This window comes from Olea europaea, chromosome 16 (genome assembly GCF_002742605.1).
Source record: "Olea europaea var. sylvestris chromosome 16, O_europaea_v1, whole genome shotgun sequence".
Lineage (NCBI taxonomy): Eukaryota > Viridiplantae > Streptophyta > Magnoliopsida > Lamiales > Oleaceae > Olea > Olea europaea.
Genome location: NC_036252.1, coordinates 11,072,459 through 11,093,021, shown reverse-complemented (window position 1 = coordinate 11,093,021; position 20,563 = coordinate 11,072,459). Strand labels below are relative to the sequence as shown.

At 36.7% G+C, this 20,563-nt stretch overlaps 1 protein-coding gene across 1 annotated transcript; it reads left to right on the top strand.

Annotated features, from left to right (window-relative positions):
- Positions 1 to 125: 125 nt before the first annotated feature.
- Positions 126 to 1,709, top strand: LOC111412621. The gene is made up of 3 exons (XM_023043554.1): positions 126 to 162; positions 997 to 1,520; positions 1,587 to 1,709. Exons 1-3 carry the CDS (start codon positions 126 to 128, stop codon positions 1,707 to 1,709), a joined length of 684 nt encoding a protein of 227 aa, XP_022899322.1.
- The last annotated feature ends 18,854 nt before the right edge of the window (positions 1,710 to 20,563 follow it).

Here is a 20,563-nt window from a genome sequence, read left to right as displayed (position 1 = left end):
CAGCTTATTGCTTCGTTTTGCAATAGACCACGCTGCTGCTGGTTAGCGCCGGCATAGCCGGCGTTGCTGCTGCAAGCGACGTCGATCGTCGGCGCCATCGGTTTGAGAGAGAAATAGAGCAAGAGATGGATTTTGGGGATGGCGGCTTGAGGTGCAATTTTGGTATTCCCAGGCTCTTGCTTGTAATTTAAAATTAGGGTTAATAATTTTTTTCAAAATAAAAATTTACATTTCAGTCCCTAATGTTTCTGATCCATCGAAATTGGACCTTTAAGGTTATGAGTTTAATAATTCAGTCCCTAAATTTTGAAAATTATTTAATTTGGGCCATTAAAGTTCTAAAATTCACAATTAAAGCCCTCAATGTTTATAATTAATTAATATTAGCCCCCAAAATTTTAAAATTTGATCCCTAAAGTTTTGAATTATTAACCCTTAGGTCCCTAAAGTTTCTAAAGGCATCTAATCATGCAAAATTAATGATTCTCTTTCTCAAATTAAGGTACTAAGGACTCTTTTAAGAGGAATATTTAGGGTTTAATTATGTGAGACAATCAAATTCAAATAATTTGGTAAATCATTTATAATGAATTATGGTTATCTAACATTTTGAATAAACTAATTGAAACAATATGTCACCAAAGTGACCTCTCTTGTGTAGATTGGTTTATTTGGGATGTTTAGATGTCGTGTGTGTGCTTCTTCATGCGGGTATTAACCGGCTCAAAGGGAGATTAATACTTGGCTGAATTACATACACACCTACGATGGTAAATGTCTGACAATTATCAGGTTTTTATATGAATAATAAATCAATCCAAAGATGGTTTCATTATTCGAAAGGAGTTATTGTCAATGTTTGATCACTATATTGAAAGTACCACTAGCAATTAATATTACTGTCCAAAGACTTGGTATTAACGTTGCACTAGGTATCTTGAGATTGGACTTACCAATATTTGAATTTATTGTTCATTTAATATGAATATGAGACAGCTAATTCATCTGCTACCACAATATCTGCTAATATCAATTTCATTTCCATGCTTCATGGGACAAACTTCAAGGATTGGAAGGAGAACGTATTGATTGTTCTTGGCTACATGGATCTTGACCTTACACTTCAAATTGAGCAACCAACTCCTCTTACAGAAGAAAGTTCTCCTGATGAAATGATAAACTTTGTGAAGTGGGATTGCTCAAATCACATGAGTCTAATGATTATTAAGCGCGGCATTCCAGAAGACTTTAGGGGTGCAATATCCGAAGAGATAACTAATGCTAAGAAGTTCCTTGCCGAAATTGAGAAACGTTTTGGGAAAAACGATAAGGCTGAAATAAGCATGCTTTTGCAAAGCTTGATTTCAAAGAAGTATAAAGGCAAGGGGAACATAAGGGAGTACATCATAGAAATGTCTCACATTACTTCAAAACTTAAAGGACTAAAGCTTAAGCTGTTAGATGACTTGCTCGTGCATCTGGTATTGATCTCGCTTCCTGCACAGTTTAGTCAATTTAAGGTCAGTTATAACTGCTAGAAGGAGAAATGGTCTCTAAATGAGCTCATTTCATATTTTTTGCAAGAGGAAGAAAGGTTAAAGCAAGATAAAACTGAAGTTGCTCACTTGGCAAGCACTTCTAAGGATAACGGCAAGAAAAAGATGAAGGAATATGAAGCTGTTCCTAAGGGTCCAGCACAAAAGAAATAGAAGGAAGATAAAGGAAGTTGTTTCTTTTGCAATAAGGTTGGACATATGAAGAAGGACTGTGCCAAATATTACGCATGGCGTGCAAAGAAAGGTACAATTCTTACTTTGGTCTGTTCTGAGAATAATTTAGCTTCAGTACCTAGAAACACTTGGTGGATGGATTTTGGTGCTACTACTCACATAAGTGTTTCTATGCAGGGTTGCCTGAGCCACCGAAAACCAAGCGATGGTGAAAGATACATCTATGTGTGTAATGGCAAATCGGTGGAAGTTGATGCAATAGGCACTTTTAGGTTATTATTGGGAACTGTTTATTATTTGGATTTAGAAGACACTTTTGTTGTGTCATCTTTTAGACGGAATTTTATTTTTGTTTTCTTGTTGGACAAATTTGGATATTGTTGTTCATTTGGAAACGATCAGTTTAGTCTTTCATTAAATTTCAATATTATTGGTATTAGTTCATTATGTGCATATGATAACCTATATTTGCTTGATATAGTTGTATCATACAATGAAACCTTTCATGTTGAATCACGAGGTACTAAACGCAAATTAAATAAAGAAAATTCAGCAAAATTATGGTACAAGCGCTTAGGTCACATCTCAAAAGTTAGAATTGAGCGATTTGTGTCAGATGATATTTTAGATTCCTTTGACTTTACAGATTTTGATGTATGTATTGATTGTATCAAGGGAAAACAAACCAAAACAAGGAGATTGGGTGCTAACAGATCTTCAGACGTCTTAGAATTGATACACACAGATATTTGTGGGCCATTTTCTACGACTTCTTGGAATGGTCAACAATATTTTATATCATTCATAGACGATTACTCACTTTATGGATACCTATATCTCATCCATGAAAAGTCTGAGTCATTGGACGTGTTCAAAACTTTTAAAGCTGACGTTGAGAATCAACTCAACAAAAGGATAAAAAGCGTTAAGTTTGACCGTGATAGTGAGTAATATGGCAGATATGATAGTTCAGGTGAACAATGTCCAGGACCATTTGCGAAATACTTAGAAGAGTGTAGAATCGTCCCACAAGTACACTATGCCAGGATCGTCTAGCATGAATGGTGTGGCTAAAAGACCAAACAGAACTTTTAAGGACATGGTAAGGAGTATGATAAGTCATTCTACCTTGCCAAAATCACTTTGGGGAGAGGCATTAAAGATTGCAGCTTATATTCTGAGTAGAGCACCAACTAAGGCTACTGCTAAAACACCTTATGAGCTTTGGACAGGCAGAAAACCTAGCCTAAATCATTTTTACATTTAGGGATGTCCAGCTGAGGTGAAGCCTTATAGGCTACATGAAAAAGAAATTGGACTCCAAAATTGTTAGCAATTATTTTATTGCTTACTCTGAGGGATCTAGGGGTTATAAATTTTATGATCCCACACTTAAGTCAATTTTCGAAACGAAAACTGCAACGTTTTTTGAGAATGTTGAGTTTGGAAGGGAGAAATAAAGTTAGAGACATTGTCTTTGAGGAAGAACTTGAGGAATGATCAATTTCGATTCCTACTATTATTTTTGACAATGTACATGTTTCTATATCTGTCGTTGATAAAGAAGCATATCTAAAATCTCAATGAGATAATGTTGAAGAACCTCCCATTCAAAATGAGGTAACTAATCCAGAAGTACAAACTTAACGACCTCAAGAACCAATGCCATTAAGGAGATCCACGAGAGAGAGGAGAAATGCTATTCCGGATGATTTTGTAGTATTTCTCCAAGAAAATGAGGAAAATAATAGAATAGTGGAAGATGATCCAATCAATTTCCATCAGGCCATGCAGGGTTCTAACTCTCAAAAGTAGATTGATGCCATGAATGAGAAGTACAAGTCTATGCAAGACAATAAAATTTGGGATCTTGTCCCGTTACCTGAAGGTGTGAAGCCCATTGGTTGTAAATGAATTTTTAAAACCAAGAGAGGTTCAAATGGTAATGTGGAGAGATATAATGCTCGTCTTGTGGCTAAAGGCTTTACCTAAAAGGAAGGCAATGATTTCAAAGAGACTTTTTCTCCAGTTTCAACGAAAAACTCTTTCAAAACATTTATGGCACTTGTTTTTCACTTTGACCTTGAGTTACATCAGATGGATACGTCCCAAGTCCATCACTCTTTTATATCTATATAAAAAAAAGATAGACTTGAAATATTACATCACTCTTTTATTTTTTTTATTTACTTGATTTGATCGATAAATTAATAAAGATAATAAAACAATTTAAATAAATTTTCCGTGCAAATCAACATATCAATCAACTACAAATTAAAAAAAAAAAAAAAGAACTCAAAATTTTAACATAAGATGTCCAAAGTATGAGCACAAAAGTACTAAAAATAACGTGCACATAATAAAATATAAGATGTCCTAAAAACGAAAATTTGACAATAATCATTCTTTTAAATCTTTACTTGTTGTCCCCATAAACACCGCTCAGTCAATCTGGCACACATCCACACGACTCGTACTAATCTGAAAGGTTATTGTAAAAGTGAGTATTTTTTTAAAAAAATATCCAATAAGAAAAATATGCATATTCTTATTAACATAATATAAATATAGAATGACATGGCATATCAACATTTCTTAGATTTAGAGCAAACTGATCGCGACATCCAATAGCTCAAGGAATTTCATAAGAATTCCTATATCCCATAGGATTTACATACTCGACCAAACAATCCATCTCGTAGGATTTAACATAAAAATCGACCCGAAGGGCTTAACGTAATTCATGCCAAAATTATAAAAATATCAAGAAAATAAGAATTAACCACTTGCACATTTCTTACCTTAAATGTTATCAAAAATTCTGAAATATTCCTTTGAGAGAGAGAGAGAGAGAGAAAAAAAAAGACAAAATATTTGTAGGAAAATGAGACCCAACTTGTGAAATTTTGATTGTGGCTGATAGATAAAATAACACACTCTCTCTTTCTTTCTTTTTTCGACAAGTGTATGCTTTAATATGAGGAAATCTTATGTATGGTAAAGGAAATATAATATATATATATATATATACACACACTATGAAAGGTTAAGTCTAGTCAATTAATATAATTTTTATTTCAAATCAATTTCAAACGTAATAAGAATTAAATCTGTAAATCAATCACGTCAATTTTTGGAATTAAAAAAAATAATAATAATAATTAATTATTTAGTACACAATTGAATGTATGTGTACTGTTTCAACTTCCTAAAAAATTGTCATGTTTCTTTCATTTATTTATATATATTTTTTGTTTGTATATATATATTTTTATAATAAAATATATGTTTTAGAATGTTTTATTTTTATCAATATAACTCGATTATGGTTAGTCCAAAATTATTTCTTCTTGAGCGAATTATGTTATTAAGTACGAGTTACAAAATAAGTATAATAACGATATATTTTTAATAACTTTTAAAATACTTAAATATTCGACACAAATAACTCATAATAAATTCTACACATAAACAAAATAAATAATTTATGCAATTAAGTGAGTCGCGTGTATCACTTTAACTTTTGGACCTTAATTTGACGACAAGGTTCAACATGGACTATTTTATTTACTAAATCACCAAATTCAATTTAGTCCATATGGAATAAGATTTAAAATTCGGGATGTTACATCCCTAACCCCTTAGAATAATTTCACCCTTAAAATTACCTTATTTAGTCCAAAAGTTGTGGATACTTGGCTCTTATTTCCTCTTCTTTCTCCCAAGTAGCCTCTTCGATTCCATAATTTTTCCATCTAACATTAACCAAGGCAATTTCTTTATTCCTGAATGCATGTATTTTCCTTTCGATAATCTCCAAAGGAGCCTCTTCATACATTAGATCTTTCTGTACTTTCAATGAATCATAGCTTATCACATGCTCGAGATCATGCACATACTTTCTAAGTATCGACACGTGGAAAACATTATGTATTGCCGATAGTCTAGGTGGCAATGCTAGACGATATGCTACTTCCCAATTCTGTCTAGAATTTCAAAAGGGCATGTGAATCGAGGTCTCAACTTTCTCTTCTTGCCAAATCTAAGAACTCATTTTATTGGGGCCACTTTTAGAAACACTTTCTCACCGACTTCAAATTCTATCGATTTTCTCCGTAGCTTTTCTGTCTATCTTGAGTATATTTTATTTTGTCCCTAATTTTATCAATTGATTGCACTGTCTTTGCAATAATTTCTGGGCCCAAAATTCATTTTTCTCCGACTTTTTCCCAATGAGCTGGGAATCTACATTTTCTACCATAGAGAGCTTCATAAGGAGCCATATCGATTGTACTCTGAAAGCTATTATCTTATGCAAACTCCACTAATGATAGGCATGACTCCCAACTACCTCCCACATCCAAGACACATGCTTGGAGCATGTCTTCTAAGATTTGAATAGTTCTTTCAGACTGTCTATCAAATTGAGGATGATAGGCAGTGCTAAAATTTAACTTTGTCCCCATAGCTCCCTGCATGCTCTTCCAAAATTTAGAAGTAAATCTTAGGTTTCGATCTGAGATGATGGATGTTGGAATTCCATGCAGCCTGACAATTTCTTTAACATATAATTGAGCAAATTGATCCATACTATAGTCCATTCGTACTGGAAGAAAATGAGCTGACTTTGTCAACTTGTCCACAATTACCCAGATGGCATCGTGTCCTTTTGTTGACTTCGAAAAACCTACCATGAAATCCATGGCTATTTGCTCCCATTTCCACTATGAAATTTCTAATGGATTTAATAGTCCTAATAGCCTTTGATGTTCTGCTTTAACTTGCTGACATATAATACACTTCTCAATAAAGAGTCCAATCCCCCTTTTCATATTCCACCACCAAAAGGTATCGCGAAGATCTCGATACATTTTAGTTCCACTGGGATGTGTAGCATACGGGGCATAATGAGCTTCTTCTAATATTTCCTTTCTTATCCATTCATCCTTTGGTACATATAATCTTCCTTCAAACATCAAAGCATTGTCCTCTGCTATTGCAAAACCTTTTCTTTTAGGTGTACCAACTTCCGCCTTGATTTTCCTCAAAAATGGATCATTGTCTTGAGCGTCATTGATTCAATCCCTAAGGGTAGGTTGTATCTTTAATGCTGCAATTTTTGCGGTAACTTGAGCTGATGGAATAACAACTTCCAATTTCAATTTATCAAACTCATTTATCAACTGCACTTGAGCTATGGATAAGGCATCTAGTTGTCCTACTGTCTTCCTACTAAGAGCATCTGCGACTACATTAGCCTTACCCGGATGGTAATAGATAGTGCAATCAAAATCTTAACTAACTTTAGCCATATTCCCTATCTCATATTTAGATCCTTTTGATGAAAAAGTATTTCAAACTCTTATGATCTGTATAAATGTCGCACTTTCCACCATAAAAGTAGTGACGTCATATCTTTAGAGCGTGTACTACCGCCGCCAACTCTAGATCATACGTAGGATAGTTTTGCTCATGTTGTTTTAATTGTCTCGAGGCATATGCGATCACTTTCCCAAACTGGATTAGTACTAGGGATGTCAACGAGCCAAGTCGAGCTGACTCGCCTGCCGAAACTCAAAGCTCGAGCTCGGCTCGAGTAAAATGAAATGGGCTTTTTTCGAGCCCAAGCCGCAAAAAAGGCTCGACCCGAATTTTCGACTCGAGCCTTAGCTAGTCGAGCCGAGCCTGAGCCGGGACGGCTTGATTTTTTCTCTTTTTTTATTAAATATAAACAATGGCTCTGTTGCCTTGCTTAAGGCAGCAGGCCAGCTACCTTAAATAAGGTGCTGGCCTACCGCCTTGTCAAAATATTTTTTTTTTTTTTAACTTTTCATGGTTTTTTTTTAAATAAGGCCCGAGCCCGAGCCGACGAGTCATACTGGCCGACTTGGGCTAAGCCCAAAACCTCAAAATGGGGCTCGACCCGAGCCGACTCAAGCTTTTTCCTGGCCGAGCCACGGGTGGCCCGAGCCGGCGAGCCCAATTGACATCCCTAATCAATACACATCTCAAACCCTGTTTGGATGCATCACTGTATATAACAAATCCATTTGAACCCTCTGGTATAGCTAAAACTGGAGCTGTAACCAGTTTCTATTTCAGTTCTTGAAAGCTCTTTTCACATTTATCAGTCCATTGAAATTTTACACCCTTTCTAGTTAATTGGGTCATTGGCCCAGCTATTTTGGAGAATCATTCGATAAATCTCTGATAATAACTGACTAGTCCTAAGAAACTATGAACTTCGCTTACATTCATTGGTCTAGACCAATTTGTTATCGCTTTAACTTTACTAGGATCCACTTCAATCCCTTGTTTCACGGGGTACCTTTCTTCTTGGTACATAAAGGGACACCGTGCGGCAGTAGTCTGCTCCGCTAGACTACCTTCCGCCTTTTCTCGGTCGCGTTGGGACGAAAGAAAATTTGATTGCAATTTTGTAGAAAACTTACAATTGAGAATTTGAATACATTGAAAGTAAATTGAACATTGATTGATGAAAACTGAACATTACAATTGATGAAAGCAGAAAATTACAAATGCTGGTGCAGGGGGCGGACACCAGTGAGTTTGAAAGATTTTTGAATGACTAATACCCCCTATAATAGCATTCTGAACAAAAACCCAAGTGACGGGAGTAGACGTTTAAAAGACGAGAAATCATACTAAACGTTTACCAATATCAGAGCTATTTTACAACTGAAATAACTATTACAATGAAAAGAAAATTACAACTCAAACTTGAAGTAATATTTACAATGTGCGGTCGAAATTGGGCAAACTGCGGCTGCGATAGTGTCAAGGGGCTAAGTAAAGTTGCGGTCCTTGACATTCTCCCCCATTTGTTTTGGCGATGTCCTTGGTGCCATCAATGCCTGATACGCTTCAATTAATGATTTGAAGGCCCCGAGATCTTTTTCTCTTTCCCAAGTATTGTCCTCGCTGCTGCATCCCATCTATTTGACCAAGTACTCCTGATGATCTTTTCTAGAAGCTCGAGTGATTCGATGGTCAAGAATAGCTTCAGCAACCTTCTTTCCAGCTTTCTTCAGTTCAAATACAGGTCGCTTTGGCTCATTTCTAGATGCGTCCTCCTTATCCGCAAAGTATGGCTTCAACACACTAACATGAAGGACCTTGTGGATTTTACACCATGAAGGAAGTTCATCTCTGTATGCAACTCTTCCAATCATCTTCACAATGGGTAATGGTCCAATGTATTTTGGTGACAATCTTGAGTCCTTCCCTCTTGTTGGTTTGCAAAAATTTCTGTCGGGAAACTTAACTATTACCAGATTTCCAACATTGAATTCAATAAAACGGCGCTTTAGATCTGCAGCCTTTTTATACCGTTTTCGAGCTTTTTCAAGATAACTCTGAGCAATTTCAATATTTCATTTCCACTCTTGAGAAAAGCTCTTTGCTTGAGGGGACTTGGTATTTCGTTCGATATCCACTATATGAGGAAGTAGCGGTTGCTGGCCAGTAACAATCTCAAAAAGATTCTTATTGGTGGAAGAGCTCTTTTGGGCATTGAAGCAAATTTGGGCCGCATCCAAAAGTTTTACCCAGTTTTTCTGCGAAGTAGAGATAAAGTGCCGAAGATATTCTTATAGCATAGAATTGAAGCGCTCCGTCTGTCCGTCAGATTGTGGGTGAAAACTAGAACTCATGCTCAAAGTTGAACCAAGAAGTTTGAACAACTCAGTCCAAAATATGCCAGTAAAACGAGGATCTCGATCACTGAAGATGTCTTTAGGCAGCCCCAGTATTTTACAATATGTCTGAAGAAAAGTTGAGCTCTCTCTTCCGTAGATACATACTTAGGCGCTGTAATGAAAGTTTCATATTTTGATAGACGGTCCACCACGACAATGATAGTGCCAAAATCCTCAACTTTTGGCAACCCAATAATGTAGTCCATCGATACACTTTCGAATGGCCGGGTTGAAACTGAAAGGGACTCCAGCAAGCTCGCCTTTTTCTGATGATCTATCTTATCTTGCTGACAAATAAGACAAGTTTTTACATATGTTGCAATGTCGTCCCGCATTTGAGGTCAGTAGTATGCACGTTGTAGTAGTGCACAAGTGCGTTCATCTCCAGGATGCCCCGCCCAAATTGTGTCATGGCATTCCGTAATTAGTGATTTCCTCAGATCTCCGCCCTTAGGAACATATAGGCGGTCTCCCTTTGTCTTCACTAGTTTCCCATCTAGCCAGAACTGTCGAGTTTTACCCTGCTTGATAAGGTCAACCAAATATTGGGTAGCCGGGTCCTTCTCCATAAGTGCTCGAATTTGGTCTCTAGTGTTCGTGGAGACTGCGCTCCCTGAAAGAGCAGCTACAAAGCAGATGGTAGCTAAATCGGCCCGTTGACTAAGAGCATCAACAACATGATTACTAGAGCTGGGACGATACTCTAACATAAAATTGAACTCTGAAAGGAATTCCTGCCAACGAGCCTGTTTGCTCGATAGTTTTAGTTGGGACATAAAGTGACTAACTGCAGTGTTATCTGTTTTCACAATAAATGGAGACCCAAGCATATAGTGACTCCATCCTCTGAGACAATGGACTACTGCTAACAATTTCTTTTCATGTGCCGAGTAACGATGTTCTGTCTGGTTTAACTTATGGCTCTCATATGCTACCGGATGTCCTTCTTGCATGAGGACTCCACCAAGGACAAAATCTGAAGCATATGTATGAACTTCAAATGGTTTAGCCATATCCGGTAAGGCTAAAATCGGGTTCGTCCACATGGACTTCTTCAACCTTTCAAAAGCAGCTTGGCATTGGGATGACCAATCCCAATCCTTATCCTTCTTTGTCAATTCAGTAAGTGACAGTGCAATTTCTGAGTAGCCTTTCACAAATTTTCAATAGTAATTGCATAACCCAAGAAATGAACGTACATCATGTACGATTTTTGGTGGTTGCCAATCTTTGATGGCTGTAACCTTCTTCGAATCCATGCCAATTTTACCTTGTTCAATGATGTGACCCAAGAAACTGATAGATGTCTGAGCAAATGAGCATTTAAACGGCTTAGCATAAAATTCATTCTCCCGTAGCCCATTAAAAACTTGCCTCACATGCTGTATATGTTCCTCCAATGTCTCGCTGTAGATTACTATGTCATCCAAGTACGCCACGACAAAATCATCTAAGAACCCGTGAAGTACCTGATTCATCATAGTACAAAATGTTGCTGGAGCATTTGTCAAACCAAAAGGCATCACCTTAAATTCAAAGGCTCCATATCTGGTTACCACCGTAGTCTTTGCTTCGTCTCCCTCCTTAATCCGAACTTGCAGGTATCCAGACCTAAGATCAGTTTTTGTGTAATACTTCGCCCAACTCAGTCGATTGAAGCAATCTGCAACCAGTGGGATAGGATAGCTATTCTTTACAGTAATCTTGTTCAGGGCTCGATAGTCACAGTACATTCTAAGAGAACCATCAGTCTTTTTCTGAAACAATACAGGAGCTCCGTATGGCAACTTCGCAGGCACAATGATTCCACTCTCCAACATTTTCCCCAACTGCTTCCTAAACTCTTCAAGCTCAGGCTGAGACGTACGGTATGGTGCCTTGGCGGCAGCTTTAGCGCCTGGAATAAATTCGATCTCATGATCAATCGTCCTTCTTGGTGGTAATTTCTTTGATAATTCTTCCGGTATGATGTCCTCAAATTCCCGAATAAGCCTTTTAACGGGTTTTGGAATAGGACCATTCTCCTCTTCGACCTCCTCTAATCGAAGAGTGCACAAAAAAGAGGGTTCATTTCTCTTGAAACCTTTACTAAATTGCATGGCTGAGATACTCTTCTCGCCCATCCTCCCAGCCTGTGTAGGGATGACACACGGTTTATTACCCATCATCATTAATGAATCGGAATATGGCAACACTGCTGTCTTAGTATCCCGAAGAAATTCCAATCCTAGAATAAGCTTGAAATCATCCATCTGAACTGCAGATAAATTTGTCCTTCCCTCAAAAGGACCTACTTTGATTAACACCGATTTCGCCACTCCAGCTATTGGTTGAGCAGCGGAGTTGATTGCTTTGACTTTTCCACTACCCTTTTCTAGAACCAGTCCAAGCCGCTCTACTTCGGTACATGCAAGGTAGTTGTGGGTAGCACCAGTATCCACCATAGCCCTGATTGGCTTCCCATTGATTTTTACATCAATGAACATTAAGCCTTTGGCCCTACAAATACGAGCCTTCGCTTCTTCCATCTTTGCCTCTTTCAATGGGATATCATCCTTTTCAGCAACCCGATGCGATAGTGTGTTGCAGCGATGTGAAAATGCCCCAACTACTTCCTCATCCTCTTCAGAGTCAGTCTCATTATGACAATTAGCCTGCGGGACCTCTTGTTTTGAACTTGGCCCGCCACTTGCTAACTGACAATATGCATTCACCATCCGCTTCTGAGGACACTCCGACACCCGATGAGGTCCTTAACATAAAAAGCACTTCAATTTGGGAGTGGCATCAGTTCGGCCCTCCGTTGCTTTTCCTTTGTTCCAGTTGTTACATTACTGCCGTTAAAATTTCCCTGACGGCTGTTATGATAGTTTCCCTAAAAGCCACGGGTGCTTTGATAGGCTCCTTCTCTATTTTGAGAGTAACGCTCTCCCCCATTTGGGTTCGAACTGGGTCTGTAAGATCTGTTACCACCTCCAATTGCTTGATAACTCCCCGAAGGTCGATCTTTTCTAGATTCTGTTTGGTAGTCGCTCAAGCATTCAGCGGCTCCCATGGCAGTGCTTAAATCAGTAACCTTCTGTTTTTGAAGTTCCGTGCGTGTCCACAGTTTCAACCCTTCCATAAAGGTGAAGAGCTTATCCTTTTCTGACATATCTCGAATATTCAGCATATGCCTTGAGAAGGATTTCACATACTCCCTGATAGAGCTCGTGTGTTTCAAGTCTCGAAGAGCCCGTCGAGCCTGATACTCGACATTTTCCGGGAAAAACTGCGATCTGATCGCTTCTTTGAGGAGATCCCAAGAATCAATTCGAATCCTGTGGGCCTGAATGTCCGCATATTTGGTTCGCCACCATAGTTTTGCATCTCCACCCAGATACATGGTAGCTGTGGTTACCTTTCTAGCTTCATCTTCGATCGAAGCTGCTAGAAAGTACTGTTTCATATCAAACAAGAAGTTTTTGACTTCTTTTGCATCACGTGCCCCTCCGTAGGTACACGGTTCAGGAATTCTGAGTCTAGGAGCATATTCGGGTGCGGGAGCTTGCCTATTGCCCACTGCACGTTGGAGTACTCACAATTGAGCTCTCAACGCTTCCATTTCATCCTGCAGATCAGGAATGATTGCAGCAGCTTTCGTCATTGCTGCGCAAGTTCTTTGGCTTTCATCCAATTGGATGTGTAATCCACGAATCTCAGATTCGGCCATCTTGACTTTTTCCTCGAGACCATCCATAGCATAGCACAACCTAGTAGTTGTCTCATCAAGCGCATCCACGCGCTGTTTCGTAGTACCCTTCTTTTGAGACTGTACCACTTCAGTGGTGTGTGATGTAATTAGATCCATAGCTTTCTTATCGAGGGTCGTGAGCCGCAGCTCTGATACCAAATTTCACGGGGTGCCTTTCTTCTTGGCACAGAAAGGGACACCGTGCGGCAGTAGTCTACTCCGCTAGACTACCTTCCGCCTTTTCTCGATCGCGTCGGGACGAAAGAAAATTTGATTGCAATTTTGTAGAAAGCTTACAATTGAGAATTTGAATACATTGAAAGTAAGTTGAACATTGATTGATGAAAACTGAACATTACAATTGATGAAAGCAGAAAATTACAAATGCTGGTGCAGGGGGCGGATACTAGTGAGCTTGAAAGATTTTTGAATGACTAATACCCCCTTAATTGCATTCTGAACAAAAACCCAAGTAACGGGAGTAGACGTTTAAAAGACGAGGAATCATACTAAATGTTTACCAATATCAGAGCTATTTTACAACTGAAATAACTATTACAATGAAAAGAAAATTACAACTCAAACTTGAAGTAATATTTACAATGTGCGGCCGAAGTTGGGCAAACTGCGGCTGCGATAGTGTCAAGGGGCTAAGTAAAGCTGCGGTCCTTGACACCTTGTGCCGTAACCACATGACCAAGGAAAACTATACGATCAAGCCAAAATTCACATTTATTGAATTTAGCATACAACTTCTCCTTTCGTAGTGTCTCCAACACTATATTGAGTTGTTCTTGATGTTCATCATTATTCCTTGAATACACCAAAATGTCATCAATGAAGACAATGCCAAATTGATCTAATTATTGGTGGAATACCCTAGTCATTAAATCCATGAATACTGCAGGAGCATTTGTTAATCCAAAGGGTATTACCGTGAACTCATAATAACCATAGCGAGTTCTAAATGCCGTCTTTGGAATGTCATCTGCCTTCATCTTCAACTGATGATAGCTTGACCTCAAATCAATTTTGAAAAATATTGTTGCACCTTTCAACTGATTAAAGATATCTTCAATCCGAGGAATGGGATATGTGTTTTTGATTGTCAATTGATTCAGTTCCCTATAATCGATACATAATCTCATTGACCAATCATTCTTCTTCACAAATAAAACATGTGCGCCCCAAGGAGATGTACTTGGTCAGATGAAACATTTATCTAACAACTCCTGCAATTGTATTTTTAATTCTTGTAGTTCATTTAGCGCTATCCTGTATGGAGTTTTAGACACTGGAGTTGCACCAGGTACGAGATCAATTGTAAACTCCAATTGCCTATCCGGTGGTGCGCCAGGTAAGTCATCAGGAAATACATCAATGAAATCTCGTACAATCGACACATTACCAATCGTAAGCTCCGATTGCTAAGTTCCATGTATACTCACTAGAAATCCTTGGCAATATTTTTTCTTTAACATCTTTTCTGCCTTCATGGCCGACACGAGTCGAGGTAAAGACTTAACTCGTACAGGGAAAAATCGAAATTCTTTCTCTCCAGGCTTCTAAAAAATTACTTCCTTTTCGAAACACCGAATGGTTGCGTAATTTCTCCCCAACCAATCCATTCTTAAGATAACGTCAAAATCTTTCATGTCTAGGATTTATAGATCAGCTACAAATTCTTTTCCTTCTATCACTAATTTTACTGCTCTAACGATCTAATTGGTATTCAAAATTCTACCGGATGGATGGAAATTTCTAGAACACTATCAGATTCTTCACATGCAGTACATGATTTAGCAATAAATGCAGTGGAGATAAATGAATGAGAAGCTCCGGAGTCTAGAAGAACATACACAGGTAGTTCAGATATTGATAGAATACCTGTCATTACATTCGAATCCTCTGTTACCTTTTCCAGAGTTAAAGCAAAGATTTGGCTTTCACTTTCTTACCCTGTTCATTATCCTTCTTAGGTGGTATGCTTTACAATCAGGAGCAAAATGACCTTCTTGGCCACATCGATAGCACACATTTTTTCCAAACAAGCACTTTCCTCCATGAGTCTTGTTACACTTTGGGCATCGTGGAGTAACTTTATTTGGTTTACTTGATCCTGATCCTGTATTGGACTTCTTAAATTGTCCAAATCCTTTCCCTTTATTCGATCCATTCCTCCTTCATTTTTCATACGATTCATTATTATTCTCAGTCACCCGATCCATTTCTAGACGATCAGAAATTGATTGCTCCCGCTGAAGTACTTCACTATAGGTAGTCGTATAGTGAGATGCTATGATTCCTCCAATTTCTGGACGCAGACCTAATTCGAACCTCCTAGCTTTCTTTGGCTCAGTATTGACAAGGTGTGTAGCATATCTAGAAAGTTATTCAAACTTCCTTTCATTCTTATCAAGCGACATATTTCCTTGTTTCAACTGTAGGAACTCTGCCTCTCTCCGATCCCTCAGTGATTGGAAAAAGTATTTTGTCATTACTTCTTCCTTGAACTGTACCCAAGTCATAGCATGTTGTTGTGCTTCCGTTCTAGTGTGCGATGCAGACTCCCATCAGTGACATGCTGCTCCAACCAGCATAACTTCAGCACATGATACCTTTTATGCGTCAGTGCTTGTCATATGTTTGTATATTCATTCTAGCTCTTTTAACCACTCCTCGGCTGCCAAACAGTCTGTCTTGCCGTCGAAAGAAAGAGGTTTGAAACGGTGAAATTGCTCCACAATTGAACTTGTGTTGTTAGCATTTGCCGGGCCATTCTGGAGAGCCGGTACGGGTGCTTGGTTCCTACCAAGGTCATGCATTGCCCTCATCAGATCCCTAAACATAGTTGCTTGGTCTTGTTGTCTCGCCATTTCCTTTAAATTAACAAAATAAATTGTCTTAAAAATATTGGACAACATAGTAGTTCAATATGTTCAAAGAAATTTTTATTTATTTTTTATTAGTATTCCTTGAAATCAGGATATATAATAGTTTGGCAATTTTTTATTTATTTATTTTTCCTTTTCCAATAACATAAAGGTAAAGATATCACAATACTAAGGAAATGGAATCTAAGTTTCTAATCCCTATGAATTCTGTGAATCTTCTTTAATGGAGTTTCATCTTTGAAGGAGTCTTCTGCTTCAGGTTCGGACTCTATGTCCATCTTAACCAGTGGCTCAGGTTCATGCTCATGATCATTCTCTAATTCCAACCTAACGTCATCCCCATGCTTCCATTCGGGATCTTCCTTTAGGTCCGACTCAATTTGAGGTTCTGGTTCTGGCTCTAGTTCAACCTCAACCACATCATCAAGCTCATTCCTTATCTCTGATTGGGGTTCTAAACTTTCACTCCACCTATCTAGAAGTGTCTGACAATTATACCAAACTCAATCGTGTTTGGATGCTCTGGGGGATTACCTTCTAACATCTCATTTTTAACCATAACTCCCATGTCTCCCCATTGAGGTGGAAGTGAGTGTATGAGATTATTCACAGCCTCGATATGCGTAAGCTTCAATCCTGCCTCTATAGCTGTCATGCATCTTTCATAGATGCCTTGCACGTGTTCGACAAGTGGACGAGTCGGGTCAATCACAAAATTCTCATAAGACTAAATGATGGACCTACAGTTTAATGCTGCTCTACAAGCCGTGGCCTTTATAGCCATCTGATAAGTTATAACCATGTCTGTCACATAAAGGTTCACTTATATTTATTTTTGTAGTGACGTCAAAGTATATGTTATGCTCTCGTGGTTTTAATAGAATTGCTAATCAATATACCTTCATGTATAATAAATTAATAGCATGCATAACATATTTATTTCTAAACATTCATTTATAATCATTTCATAGAATTCAAACTTAAATGATACATAAAGTCATGCTTGAAAATAAAATGAAACGTAACATTTCCTCCATACCTTGAGTTCATTGGATGGTAGTAAATTGATGAACGTTAAATGCCATGGGTCTTATTTTATATATATATATTTCAGTGCTTAGGATTGTCATTGTTTAGGTTTATTAAATTGACACCATACTACTAATCCATGTCTAGACTGAAATTCTATAATTAGGTTTTTCACACACTTCCCAACAAATCAAAATATTTGACTACTATAAACTTTGTTTGAAGTTGGTAAAAATGATATAAATTCATTAATACTAATATCACATAAAAATTTACATTTAGGCAAAAACATTTACCTTCTATTAACCATGCAATTAAGTCTCTTTTTGAAAATATTAATATAACATTATTTAGAAACTAAATATTTTAACGGTTTATTCAACATAAATTCAGTAAAATTTTCAAATGTCATAATCGTAACAATTCAGCATAATAGGAATTAAAATATCTTTTTTTTTTCTTTTTTTCTTTTTTTACAAAATCATAATGCGCGGTCTAAGTTAAATCATCTAAATGTTGGGACTAGAAATTTTGCATATAATTCACGAAACATGTTATACATGACGGTGAAAAATATAATTTTTTTTATCTCCAGAAAAGTAGATCTGGGCTCTGATACCATTCTGTAACCTCCCAAGTCCATCACTCTTTTATATATAAAAAAGATAGACTTGAAATATGACATCACTCTTTTATTTTTTTTATTTACTTGATTTGATCGATAAATTAATAAAAATAATAAAACAATTTAAATAAAATTTTCCGTGCAAATCAACTACAAATTCTAAAAAAAAAAAATAACTCAAATTTTTAACATAAAATGTCCAAAGTACGAGCACAAAAGTACTAAAAATAACATGCGCATAATAATATATAGGATGTCCTAAAAATGAAAATGTAACAATAATCATTCTTTTAAATCTTTATTTGTTGACCCCATAAGCACCGCTCGGTCAATCTGTCACACGTCCATACGACATGTACTAATCTGAAAGGTTATTGTAAGAGTGAGTATTTTTTTTAAAAAAAATACCCAGTAAGAAAAACGTGCATATTCTTATTAACATGATATAAATATAAAATGACATGATATACCGATATTTCTTAGATTTAGAGCAAACTGGTCGCGACATTCAATAGCTTAAGGAATTTCATAAGAATTCCTATATCCCATAGGATTTACATACTCGACCAAACGGTCCATCCCATAGGATTTAACATAAAAATCGACCTGAAGGCCTTAATGTAATTCATGCCAAAATCTATAGAAATATCAAGAAAATAAGAATTAACTTTTTGCACATTTCTTACCTTAAATGCTATCAAAAATTCTAAAATATTCCTTTGAGAGAGAGAAAAAAAAAAAGACAGAATATTTGTAGGAAAATGAGAATCAATTTGTGAAATTTTGATTGTGGCTGGTAGATAAAATAACACACTCTCTCTCTTTCTTTTTTGGACAAGTGTATGCTTTAATGTGAGAAAATCTTATGCATGGTAAAGGAAATATAACTCTTGCATGCAATATATATATATATATATGCAATGTCTACCTGTGTGCCTACGAAAGGTTAAGTCTAGTCAATTAATGTAGTTTTTATTTCAAATCAATTTCAAACGTAATAAGAATTAAATATGTAAATCAACCACGTCAGTTTTTGGAATTCAAAATAATAATAATAATAATAATAATAATAATAATAATTAATTATTTAGCCCACAATTGAATGTATGTGTACTGTTTCAATTTCCTAGAAAATTGTACCGTTTCTTTCATTTATTTATATATATATATTTATAATAAAATATAGGTTTTAGAATTTTTTTTTTCAAGATAACTCGATTATGGCTAGTCCAAAATTATTTCTTCTTGAGCCAATTTATGTTATTAAGTACGAGTTACGAAATGAGTATAATATCGATATATTTCTAATAACTTTTAAAATACTTAAATATTGGACACAAATAACTCACGATAAATTCTACACGTAAACAAAATAAATCATTTATGCAATTAAGTGAGTCGCATGTATCACTTTAACTTTTGGGCCTTAATTTGACGATAGGGCTCGACATGGACTATTTTATTTACTAAATCACCAAATTCAATTTAGCCCATATGGAATAAGATTTAAAATTCGAGATGTTACATGGATGTTAAGACAGCGTTTCTTAATGCCGACATTGATGAGACGATCTATATGATGCAACCAGAAAACTTCGTGTCTGGAGACTCGAAGAATATGGTTTGCAAATTAAAGAAATCTATCTATGGCCTCAAGCAAGCTTCCCGTCAATGGTACCACAAATTCCATCAAATAATTATTTCATTTGGTTTTGTGATGAATGTCATTAATGATTGTGTGTATCACAAGTTTAGTGGGAGTAAGCGTATTTTCCTGGTTTTGTATGTTGATGACATATTGTTTGCCACTAAAGATATAGGCATGTTACACGAAATCAAGAGATTTTTATCAAGGAATTTTGAGATGAAAGATCTAGGTGACGCCTATTTTATATTAGGGATTCAGATATATTAGGATCGCTTTCGAGGTATTCTTGGATTGTCACAAAAGAGTTATATCGATAAAGTACTTAAGAGGTTTGACATGCAAAACTGTAAATCAGGTGACACCCCTATTGCTAAGAGAGACAAATTTAGTCTCAAACAATACCCACAAAATAACCTTGAAGCTAAGGAAATGCAAAAGATGCCCTATGCATCAGTTATTGGGAGTCTAATGTATGCTCAAGTTTGTACACTTCCAAACATAGCATTCATTGTTGGAATACTAGACAGATATTTAAGCAACCCTAAGATGGATCATTGGAAAGCAGCCAAAAGGGTTATGAGGTATTTAAAGAGAACAAAAGATTATATACTCAGATATAGTAGATCGGACCAGTTAGAGATCATAGGGTACTCCGATTCTGACTTTACTAGGTCCAAAACAGTAGACAATCCACATCAGGCTATATTTATCTGCGAGCTAGAGGAGCTATTTCTTGGAAGAGTGCCAAGCAAACACTCATAGTTTCTTGTACCATGGCAGCAGAGTTTGTAGCATGCTATGAGGCATCTAACCATGGAATATGGCTACAAAATTTTGTCACTGAGCTGCGCATTCTGAATGAAATAGAAAGACCATTAAAGTTATATTGTGACAATAACTCGACAGTTCTATATTCTAACAACAACAAGAGCTCATCTAAGTCAAAATACATTGTCATTAAGTTCCTAGTTATGAAGGAAAGTATACAGAGTGGACAGATTTCTATAGAGCACATTGGAACAACTTCCATGATTGCGGATCCGCTTACTAAAGGATTACCACCCAAGGTCTTTCACGAGCACACTACTCGCATGGGTGTTGTATTTCTTGAGGATATCATGTTTTAGTAGGAGTTTATATTCTCGTTGCTTTATGTTTACTTTGGACACATTTGTGTGTTTGAATA

Coding starts and splice junctions, on each gene's coding strand:
- LOC111412621 (XM_023043554.1), top strand. CDS start 126: ATGGATTTTGGGGATGGCGGCTTGAGGTGCAATTTTG. Junction 163..996: donor CGGCTTGAGGTGCAATTTTG/GTATTCCCAGGC, acceptor AATATGAGACAG/CTAATTCATCTGCTACCACA. Junction 1,521..1,586: donor CACAGTTTAGTCAATTTAAG/GTCAGTTATAAC, acceptor TTTTTGCAAGAG/GAAGAAAGGTTAAAGCAAGA.